Source organism: Schistocerca nitens, chromosome 1 (genome assembly GCF_023898315.1).
Source record: "Schistocerca nitens isolate TAMUIC-IGC-003100 chromosome 1, iqSchNite1.1, whole genome shotgun sequence".
Classification (NCBI taxonomy): Eukaryota; Metazoa; Arthropoda; class Insecta; order Orthoptera; family Acrididae; genus Schistocerca; species Schistocerca nitens.
This window is the reverse complement of record NC_064614.1, coordinates 371,968,782-371,981,044: the sequence shown is the minus strand read 5'-3', so window position 1 is coordinate 371,981,044 and position 12,263 is coordinate 371,968,782. Positions and strand designations below refer to the sequence as shown.

At 43.9% G+C, this 12,263-nt stretch overlaps 1 protein-coding gene across 2 annotated transcripts in view; it reads right to left on the bottom strand.

Annotated features, from left to right (window-relative positions):
- The window catches only part of LOC126248931 (E3 ubiquitin-protein ligase RNF103-like), a 139,119-nt gene that overhangs the window by 68,115 nt on the left and 58,741 nt on the right, over positions 1–12,263 (bottom strand). For both annotated transcript variants that reach the window (XM_049950438.1, XM_049950448.1), the window contains one exon: positions 515–664. In XM_049950438.1, coding sequence (XP_049806395.1) covers positions 515–664 — 150 coding nt within the window. The remainder of the gene's footprint in view (positions 1–514; positions 665–12,263) is intronic.

The following is a 12,263-nucleotide window of genomic DNA, read 5'->3' as shown; positions in this document are numbered from 1 at the left end:
CTTCACTTTGTTTTCAGATTACAGCATGGATGCAATTTGGGCACTTAGTACATGAAGTAGGTTGTCCCTATATGTAGGCTTGTAATAACATTAAACTTACCAAACTTTGGCATATGTAACATTAACCAATATATAGGCCAATGTCTGTAGGTAAGTGGCTTTCAACTTAAGCTACTGCTACACAAAATTCACATTTTCAGGTGCATAACAACTAATTTTCATTAATGTCTTGTGAGATACAATACCTATGAGCTAAATTTCAGCTGTTAAAGTCACCGATGCACAAGAAAATATTATCAGCAGCTTGAAACACATCAACTGCCTCACAACTTACATTAATAATCGAAGAACAGTCACTGTTATGTGACTTCATTCTTAAAAAGGCAATTGTTCTAGCTGCATGTGACAGATGAATCTACAATTTGCTGTAAGCATCTAAATTTTTATATAATATATTCCTTATGTTTTTAGTAGCTTTTAAGAATTAAATAATAACACTATAGCAGTGACTTACCACAATGAGTATCATGTCCAAAATAAAACCAATGACACAAAAGCGATAAACTGCAAGAATTAGCAACCAAATTGCAAACAGCCAAAGATTGTAGCTCACAAGCGTCCATACACATTGTGCCAAATGCTTCCACCACAACTTCACTGTGACCTAAAAACATATTTAAACACACATGTTTATAATATCTATGAATTCACATAATTTATAGATGACCAAGCAATTACACATAATACAATGAAACAACAGTCAATAGTGAATTCTAAGAGTTTTTTTCCTCCCAATAATTGAGAAAATAACAGGCTGACTCACACAGTTTTCCAATGATAGCTTGGCAGGAAGATTTTCTCTTGCCTACTCAGTGAAATTGCAATTGAAATGAATATCATAATTATAGATTCTGGTAAATTTGTTATTTGTGAATTAACTTGTTTCAGTTATCTCTTAGGCTAGTAACTGATATCAGGAAGCCACCACAGATCTGAACGAAACAAACACTTTGGACTCTGCAGTGTTTATTATACCAGAATGATACCTTGCTGTAAATAGGCATCAGAATACACATATTTAATGATCGAGTTTATGTAAAATAAAGGAAAGATGGCCATTCACATATATCTGGGGCACAGAAACACACAACAGAAAACAGCTTTCGCTAGCTATTTTTCTAGCAACAGCACACACATTCACACATACAATGATACATACACACCAACATACACTCTTGTTGGATGGTTGTTGCGTTTGGGTGTCTGTGTGGTTTTGTGTGTGTGAATGCTATTGTTAGTGCTTGAAAAAGAGCAGTTGCTCAAAAGTTAGTGTAAATGCTATTTTTTGTTGTGTTTCTGTGCTCCTCACACTGATCAGCTATGAGTGAGTTGTTACCTTTCCCTTATTTTACATATTACTCCATCCAGAAATTTCCATTATTATTACAGTGATGCGTTTATTAAGGCAGAACTTTTCATGTGATAACACAAATTACAAAGGAATGGCTAGAGTTAAATACAGTTAACTGCCAGCTGGGATGCTTTGCCATTATCACCCATATGTTGGAAACATGTCAGCTAATACAGCCCGGGGTATGTCAGTTTTAGGTAAGGATTGGCTAAACTATTAACTGTGACTAATAGATCCAATTTCACAGTTCCAAACCCGTTAAAGGTGCCCAAAACGTGTTCATTTTTTAATAGGTTCTACGTAGGAATGCGAAATAATGACTTTATTGTCGCAACATATTTTAAGTATTTAATGAAGTTAGGGAAATCATTTTGAAGTCTGATTTATTTAAGACTTTCTGAAAGTTGGAAAAGTGTATTCTTTCATCAATTAACACAAAAGTGCTCATATTTAAATACAGAATCTTTTCAATAAGTTTTGTACTTAGGCACATATGACAACCATTTATTACACAGCATACTCTTCAAAAAATTCTATTGATAGGCTCTCATGTCATTGACATGTGGAATCTATCTTAATTACTTTCACCTCTGGCAGAAAATATCCCCATGAACAACTAGATCTCTGTCTTTTCTTTGTGTTGAAAACTAAGCACAACTACACACAAAATGGAATGGAAAACATCTATACTTCACCCTCCTATAGCACATCACTTTGCATAATATGGGAGATCAGCATTACAGTCAAGAACACTTAATGCACTTAGAACAGTAAACCTGTCGTGACTTCTACATTGGAACACTGATACTGCTTGTGCAAAGGAACAACTCTGTATTCTGCAGTCCATCCCTGATAACTGCTGCTGAAGAAATGAACACATTCCAACTGCAAGCAATATACTGCTCAGGCAGACCTATTAATAAGTCATAAGTCATAGCTGTAACGCAGAACAGTTTTGGTTGATTGTTCCAAAGAAATGAATACGTTTCAGGTGCAAAAATAACATCCCGACCTCACAGAGCTATCTGTGCATATAGGTTGCAAGATCAATGCAATTTCGGGATTTTGTTGCGGACATTGTTTGGAGTTGTGTTGATGGAATCATTGGTAGAAGCAAATGGCCAGTACTGACAACTCCATTCATCCTTTAGAAGTTCTGCTTCAGTTGACACAAGTTGTTGGCTGTGTATTCTAGAATAATTTGCATATCACAAGGCTGTAAGCAAGTTCAGGTATGATATGTTAGCTTAACTTGGCACCCACACAGTCATCATGTTTGACAGTTCTACACTAGTTGTGACAAGTTCCCCAATCAAACACGGTGGACACTGCAAGGCTCTGAATGGGTCCAGTATCAAAGTTTAGATTCAGTACATCTTTATAAAGCAGACCACCAGCCTGGTATATTCTCATAGACAACTAAAAGCAGCTTTTTCAACACAATACCTTGCATTCCCATCAAACCACACAGTGGGTATTAACAATAATCCCCACTGGCCAAAAATAAGTGAAACCGGGGGTGGGGGGTGGCGCGGGGGGCAGTGGGGAGGGGGCGCGGGGGGCAGTGGGGAGGGGGCGCGGGGGGCAGTGGGGAGGGGGCGCGGGGGGCAGTGGGGAGGGGGCGCGGGGGGCAGTGGGGAGGGGGCGCGGGGGGCAGTGGGGAGGGGGCGCGGGGGACAGTGGGGAGGGGGCGCGGGGGACAGTGGGGAGGGGGCGCGGGGGACAGTGGGGAGGGGGCGCGGGGGACAGTGGGGAGGGGGCGCGGGGGACAGTGGGGAGGGGGCGCGGGGGACAGTGGGGAGGGGGCGCGGGGGACAGTGGGGAGGGGGCGCGGGGGACAGTGGAGAGGGGGCGCGGGGGACAGTGGGGAGGGTGTGTGGGAAATGACAGGGAGGAGACTGGTGGGGAGGATACTGGCGGGGAGGGGGTGAAATAAGTGATGGGTGGAGGAAAGAGTTGGAAGGGGAAAGCAGTGTGGAGGGGAAAGGGGAAAACGGCAGAGTAGGGGGAGTGGTGGGGAGTGAGAAATGGCGGAGAGGAGGAGGGGTGCAGAGGGAGGGAGGGTGGAAGAGAGGGAGGGGAGGGGGGAGGGGGTAGGGGGAGAGAGGGGGGGGAGGTTTACTTTATTTTTGTCTCATTAATGTCAATGTGAACAATCATAAAAACTGGGACTCCAAGGGGAGTCTGGAAGATTTTTAAAAGAAGAAAACCTATAGCATATTAGTCAGCCAAGTATTCATATTATGAGAGTTCTGCTGAAAAGTGGTGTCTTAAATACATTTATGTGAAAACGCAAAGCTTTTTAAATAATACAAACACATTAACACATTATATCTTTATTCTTCGTGTTACATATTTACTTCTCAACATAGTCAACCTGGTAACGAACAATGAGAGTGCAGTTTGTTGATACCATCACTGTAGAATGTTTTACTTTGTTGACTTAGCGACACTCTCACCTCAGCTTGCACTGTTTCATCACTATAAAAGTGAAGTCCTTGGAGGTGTTCTTTAAATCTTGGTAACAGATGAAAATCGGATGGGGCCAAGTCAGGGCTGTATGGAAGATAATTGGTGAAAGTGAACCCAAAGCATCAGATTGTTGCATATGTCACAGTTCTCACATGTCATCTGACATCGGTGTACGGAAGTAGAGGGTGCTCCATGTGTGGAAAAACTCTGAATTCAAAACTCGATTACAGCATGCTTTTTCTCATGCACTGACATAGTTACATTACACACCGCCATGTTACACACTACAGTTCGGAGCCCTCTAATCGCGGAGTGCTGCAAATACATAGACATGAATAATAAAGATGTAGATTTTTAATAAAGAATTTTTATTTAAAAAGTTTTAAGAACTTTCACACAAAAATATTGGAGGCACTGCTTTTCAGCATGCCCTTTGGACAATAAGTCTGACTACGGGTCAGCTCTCGTAACCAATTCAAAGACCGAGTCACAGCAGGCAGCTGCATGAGAAGCAACTAAAGGGAATGAACTTCTTCTTCTTCTTCTTCTTCTTCTTCTTCTTCTTCCTGGCCCTACTGCCCTAGATATGCCTTGGCCTGCACTAGGACATCAATCCATTTGTCCCTGTCCAGCATCTTGTGGTTGGTTGGTTGGTTGGTTGGTTTGTTTGTTTGTTTGTTTAAAAGAGGGGGAAGGGACCAGACTGCTAGGTTATCGGTCCCTTGTTCTGAATAAAACAATGTCACAAGGATGAGAATAAAACAAGCGAGACTGACCACACAAAATGGAGAGAAAGGAAAAACCATAAGAATAACGGAAAGGCAACAAACACTTAAATGGACAAAAGGGAAGAAGAAAACCACAGAAATGCAAGAAACAGGTAGAAGAGGTTAAAACGACAAAACAGATTACCATAGCTGGCTGATCATGACAATAAAAAGGCCAAGCCAGCCACTCTGCAAAACATTAAAACCTCTACCCTAAAAGCACTAGGGTGGAGGACACATAGGCACAAAGGACATGCGCTAAAACTTAGATCAAATGATAAAACCCACCCTCACCAATAAAACATAAAACTAAATCAGCTGATGACGAGTTGTCAGATAAAATTAGCAGCAATGAGTCCGGTAATGACAGATTTCACCGCAGGGCAGTCAAAGTGGGCCAGTGCACCAGAATATGGGCCACTGTCAACCTGGTGCCACATTGACACTGAGACAGGTCTTCGCAGCGCAAGAGGTAGCCATGGGTCGCTCAAGTGTGGCCAATGCGGAGCCAGCAGAGAACCACAGAGTCCCTGTGAGAAGGCCGCATGGAGGACTGCCACACATTCGTCGTCTCCTCAATGGCATGCAGTTTGTTGTGCATACTCAGACAATGCCATTCTGTCTCCCAAAGCCGAAAAACCTGGGGCGTAAAAACGAACGCAGGTCAGTTATTGGAATGCCGATCTGCATACGTGATTTCCGTGTAGCCTGTTTAGCCAGCATGTCATAAAGTTTGATGCCTGGGATTCCGACGTGTCCTGGGGTCCACACGAACACCACTGAACGACCGGACCATTGCAGTGCATACATGAACTCCTGGATGGTCGCTACCAAAGGATGACGAGGGTAGCACTGTTAGATAGCTTGTAGGCTGCTCAAGGAGTCAGTACACAGAAGAAATGACTCCCCAGGACAAGAACAGATCTGTTCAAGAGCACGAGATATAGCAACCAGCTCTACAGTGAAAACACTGCAGCCATCGGGCAAGGAAAGCTGTTCAATATGTCCTCCATGGACATACATGAAGCCAACATGACCATCAGCCATCGAGCCATGGGTGTAAACCATTCACGTCCTCTGTACATGTCAACAATCGAGAGAAAGTGACAGCGGGTTGAATTGAGTCCTTTGGGCCATGTGGAAGGTCCAGGCAAAGCCGCGGTGTACGCAAATGGACCTCAAGTATAGGTGGTAATGGCAAGGACTCCAATTCATATAGAAGGGATTGGACACAAACTGCAATTGAAGCCCTGACCTGGGCCACCGATGTGGGAGATGAACCGCCGTGGGTGGGAAAAGGGGACGGTAATTCGGATGCGCAGGAGAACTACGAATGCATGTGACGTAACTGGCGAGTAGTTGCGCACACCTGACCTGCAATGCAGGAACTCCAGCCTCCACCAGGACGCTGGTAACTGGACTCATCCTAAAAGCTCCCATTCCTAGTCTAACACCACAGTGGTGCACTGGGTTGAGTAAATGCAATGCTGAGGGCACCGCCGAACCATAAACCAGACTCCCATAATCAAGGCAGGATAGAAAAAGGGCTCTGAAGAGCTGCAGCAACTTAAAGCGATCTGCACCCCAGTTGGTGTTGCTCTGACAGCGGAGGGCATTGAGAGGTGCTGCCAGCACTTCCACTTAAGCTGACGAAGGTGAGGAAGCCAAGTTAATCAGGTGTCGAAAACCAGTCCTAAGAATCGATATGCCTCCACTACAGTGAGGGGATCGTCATTACAGTAAAGTTGTGGTTCCGGATGAACAGTACAACGGGACAGAAGTGCATTACACACAACTTTGGGGCTGAAAACTGGAAACCGTGGGCTACAGCGCATGAATGGGCCTTGTGGATGGCTCCCTGTAGGCACCGCTCAGCAACACCAGTACTGGCGGAGCAGTACGAAATGCATAAGTCGTCTGCATACAGAGAGGGTGAGACGGACGGCCCTACAGCTGCTGCTAGACCATAATTGGCCACTAAAAATAGAGAAACACTCAATACAGAGCCCTGTGGGACCCCATCCTCCTGGATATGGGGCGGAATTATGGGAGGCACCAACTTGGACATGGGAAGTACAAACCCACAGGATATTCTGGATAAAAAAATCAGGAGTGGGCCTCAGGGATACCCAACTCATATAATGTGGCAAGGGTATGACGTCGCCAGGTGGTGTCATACGCTTTTCGTAACTCAAAAAAGAGGGCAACAAGGTGTTGGCATCTGGAAAAGGCTGTTTTGATGGCAGACTCGAGGGACACAGGATTATTAGTGGTAGAGCAACATAGGTGGATACTGCACTGGCACGGAGTCAGTAGGCCACGTGATTCCTGGACCAAACCCAACTGCCGACACACCATACGTTCCAGCAGCTTACAAAGAACGTTGGTGAGGCTGATGGACCGATAGCTATCCACATCAAGTGGGTTTTTGCCAGCTTTGAGCACTGGTATGATGGTGCTCTGCAGCCAGTACGATGGAAAGATGCCATTGCACAAGATCCGGTTGAAGATCGTGAGGAGATGTCACTTGTAGTCAGACGAGAGATGTTTAATCATCTGACTGTGTATCCGATCTGGCCCGGGAGCTGTGTTGGGGCAATGTACAAGGGCGCTGAGGAGCTCCCACTATGTGAATGGGGTGTTATAGGGTTCACTGTGGTGTGTAGTGAATGAGAGGACTTTCTATTTCAATCAACCGTTTGGGAGTGCAAAAGGCTGAAGGGTGATTCTCTGATGCAGAGACATGAGCAGAGTGCCCAGAAAAGTGCTCGGCAATCACATTCGCGTTGGAAGATAACAGACCATTTATGTTAACACCGGGAACACCTGCTGGGGTTTGGTACCTGAAAACTTGTTCGATCTTTGCCCAGACTAGGGAAGGTGACATATGGCACCAATTGGCCGAGATGTATCTCTCCCAACATTCCTGTTTCCGTCTTTTGATAAGCTGGCAATCGAGGGCATGGAGCCATTTAAAGGCTATGAAGTGTTCCAGGGAAGGGTGCTGCTTATACCAATGTAGAGCTTGCCGACACGCCTTAATTGCCTCAGCGACTTAAGGTGAAAACCAAGAGACTGTCTTTCTCTGAGAGCACCATAAAGAACAAGGGATCGCGTTTTCCGCCGCAGAAACAATCGTTGTAGTTACTTGCTCAACCACCACATCGATGTTACCACGTGGGGGAGAGTAACGGTGACAGCAGAGGTGAAAGCGTTCCAGTCTGCCTTGATTAAAGCTCATCTGGGCAGGAGTCCATGTGCCTGACACCGGGGCAGTGACAGGAAGATGGTGGAGTGGTCACTACCACACAGGTCACCATGTGCTCTCCAGTGGATAGATGGGAGAAAGACAGGACTGCAAACCGAGAGATCAATGGCTGAATATGTGCTGTGTGCCACACTGAAATGTGTGGGGGCATTTGTATTTAAGAGGCACAGGTCAAGTTGTGACAGTAAATGTTCGATATATCTGCCTCGGTCAGTAATCACAGTGCCACCCCACAAGGGGTTATGAGTGTTAAAATCTCCCAAAAGTAGGAAAGGTTTAGGGAATTGATCAATCAGTGCAGCCAATGCGTTCAAGTGCACGCACCATCTGGAGGAAGATATACATTGCAGACAGTTATTTCCTGTGTCAAAATTGAGACTTCATAGGTAGAAAGGAGTCCCCATCAGTTCTGCTACAGACTAAAAACTGAGGCGAATATGGCTCTCTCTGTTCTGTAGCCCTAGGTTCCTCCCATGGAGTAGCAAGGGAGGGAAACGATTTGGGGTCATACCTGTTGGCATTGTATTCGATCTTGTCCTTCTTAGAGAGTGCTGATGCTGTACGGTCACCAGCAAGAGAGGACTTAGTCCATTTCACTGCGGGTCATCCGCCCTGATGCCACCCACTCTGGTCAGGGACACTCCCCAAAGGCACCACCAGCGACAACAAAGGCCAATTGTTATGATGGCCATTGCTGGGAGTCCTGATCACCCAGGGATACAGGCATCTACTCCTTGGCATACGTGGGGAGTTTACAGCTCAGGCATCAGCAGTGTGATCCCTGTGCTGTCAGGGGGCTACCACCACATGGGTAAATGACGGCCCCAACACAACAGACTGTCTACCGTGCTCGATACTGGGTGCAGAGAAATCCAACATTGTCATGGTGGTGAAAGAGGACAGGAGACAATGGAAGAAGATGACATACCCCGAATTTCCAGCACTTAAAGCAGTGTCCTCGCCCAAATAGTTGTATCGCAGCTGGAGATGCAAAGCCATGACAAGAGATTCAGGAGATTGAATCTAAGGGCACTATGGATAACTCGTGCACCACGTAAGGTTACCTCCCCCATAGGGCCCGCACTTCTGTATTTTGAAAGTGGCAGGTCAAACCATAGAATGGGACCTGAACTCATAGGGCCAAAAAGTATGAGACTCTTTTTAGTCATCTCTTATGACAGGCAGGAATACCTCCGGCCTATTCTACCCCCAAACCTGCAGGGGGGCAGCATCTTGTGTTTCCATCCTTTGATTCCAATGCAGAGGAGAAGACGATAAACTAATAGAATCACATGAAGGAGTGTTAAATCAGTGGGCAGAGTACTTTAAGGAATGCTGAAGCATGGGAACTATCTGAAAACCAACATGAGAAGAGGAAAATGGGATGCCCTCGATGCAAGAGATTCGGCTAGCAATATAGAAAGGGAAAGATTTTTACACACACACACACACAGTGAAGCAAAACATCTTGAGAAAAACCACCCCTTTAAGGCAGACCCTCTCTCTAAACAACAATATTTTTAAGAGACGGAAATAAAATCTCACAATATCACTGCATCTTTACCCCCTTTAAAACGACCAACCCTTTCCCGACCAACCACCACTCTTTAACATTGTTTTCCCTTTAAGAGGACCACAAACAATCACAGAAGGGGGAATTTCAATACTGATTACTGTGAGGTTTCTTACTGACAATTGGACACAACAATCTCTAAAATTTCATTGTAATTTTACTTCTAATAGCAAACATTTCCGATTTTTCTTCTGTAGTGAATAGTCATAGCTATTTCAAATAAAAGAAATCTTGTTGTTCTTTTGCTAAAACACAGAATTTCTGTTATTAAAGAGAGTGAAAAAGGAAAAGAGTGAAAAAGTCAAATACAGGTTACAGCTTCAATTTGTTACAGGTGTGTTAAGAAATGAGAAGAAAATGCTAACTAAAATTCAAATAAAAGACTGTGGCAACCATTTTAAGATGTGAATAATGCTACTTTAGAGTGGTTTAATGGAGCAAGTGCCAAAGGATTGTCTATTAGTGAACTGATGCTACAAGAAAAAGCTCTTAAATTTGCTTCTGATCTTGGAATTTCAATACAAGCAATGACTGGCCTGACCGATTTCATGTTCGACAGTATTGTTTTCTAAGCAGTCCCTGGAGAAAGTGCAGAAGTTAATCAAAAAGATGTATCCGACTCGAAGTCGAGACTTCCAAGTAGCTATTATGACAATGACATTTACAACATGGGTGAAATTGGTCTATTTTTTGAAGTTATTCCAGACAAACACTAACTGTGAAGAGTGATCAGTGCAAAGGTGGAAAAATGGCAAAACAAAGATTAACAATCAGTCTCTGTGCTAACCTCTGCGGTGAGAAGGGAAATCACTAGTCATACATACTGCAAATTGTCCACAGCACTTCAAAAACAATGACATTTCCTTGCTTGTTATCTTTTGGCATGCAAATAAAATGCACGGATGATGTGTGACTTTCATTTTTGGCTGAGTAACTTAAATTCAAAAACGAGAATTCAGAAAAGTAAAATCCTACTTTTTGTATATAATGCACCATGTTATTGCAGCAAAATGTATCAAGTATGTGGTAGTAACATTTCTTCCTGCCAACACAACATCCTGTGTTCAGCTTCTTGACCAAGGAGTGATCCAGTCTTTTAAAATAAATTATCAAAAGAATCTTCTGTGTTCCCTAGTTAAGAAAATGAACAACATATCCGTGTATGACCCAGCTAAGTCTGTGATTGTAGGTGATGCTGTCAGCTGGATTAAAAGTGCTTGGAATGAAGTGAAAAATGAAACAATTACAAAATGCTTCATTAATTCTGGTTTTGAGTCTTTACAAAATGTGGACACTGGAGGACAAGCAGGTGGCGATGAATCAATAAATAGCCTCAGTCACCTGTCCGATGCAGCCGAGGTGTGATGCTGCCAACATAGAACTGAAAATTTCTACAGTGAACAAAGAAAATGAATGCTTCAATAGTGGTGATCATTGGGAAGATGATGTTTCAGACCCAGAACCAAAACAGCAATAGTGATGATGCAATTCCTGTAGAGGCAATCCCATTAGGCAATGCCTTACATAATATGGCTGGGCACAAGTCCCTTGCTTCAGAGCTTCCCAACCAGAAACTGATGTACTTACTATCTGAGGTGGGAAGTAATATGAGAATGAGATTGTAAATAAACGTATGAAAAAGTGTGTGCTACTCACTCGCACACACTTCTATATATATAATGTGCAACACTTAAAAAGTAATGACAATATTATGAAAAGGATAGATTGCTACTCACCATACTGTGGAGTGGCTTTAGACAACACACACACACACACACACACACACACACACACACAAATGCAACTCACACTCCCATGACCACTGTTTCTGGCAGCCTGGGGACTTCGGCTGGATTTTCCATTGTTTGACTTAAGAAACTAAAGTAGTCACCAATCTGAAGGTTGTTTTAAACACCACAGTGCTTTACTAGGCATGATTCTGTTGGAGGTGGTATGCCGCTGACTTTCTCCAACCACTGAACTGACTTAGCTAGCCAGTTACAGTGTGACCTACAAATTATGAAAGCAGAGAGGAGTGGTAAAATTGAGGAACTGCAAGCAATATTGATGCTGAAGCTGAGAAATAATTTAGAGAGAAGTAACAGTATATGGGTTGGGATGGTGTGCATGTCACAGCACATGAGGGCTGCTCCATGTCTCATATAAGGTGGGAGAAATTTCATCTTTATCTGACGCTCCCCCCTCCCCCCAATTTGATAAAGTGCTAAGACAGTTACAGAGGAAAGAAGACCTCCTGGCTGAGAGATTCATAACAGTAAAAGTGAGAAAGCTAAAATCATAATGAACATCAGCTGGACTGACAATAAAAAAAGGTGAGAGAAATAATCAGTAAAGAGGTGGGTGGGCCAAGGCGAGTGTTGGCCCCTGAGCTCTGCATGCAACAGATGCTGTCCCTCCAAAAGTCATCCCACCCCCAATCTGTTACATCTAAAGTGAAGTGTTAGAGATGAGAACAGTACCCACTATCTTGGAGGACACATATAAACCTCTTTCACTGTTCTTTCATAATCAGCTTGTACCTAGGATAAGGAATCCTTAACATCTTGCCAGAGTGTTATCCCTCGACCGTAAAATACAATGTGCCAGAAAATAAGAGCTAACCACATCTAAAAGTAATTAAAACAGAGTAAAACTGGGGTGACCACAGGAGCTAGCAGAGGAGGTGGAGTTGAGGGTCCCCCCAGACCCAGCATGTGGTAGGAGACACCCCAACCCCAACAACCCTGCCCCCAGCCTGAAAATAGTTTAAAA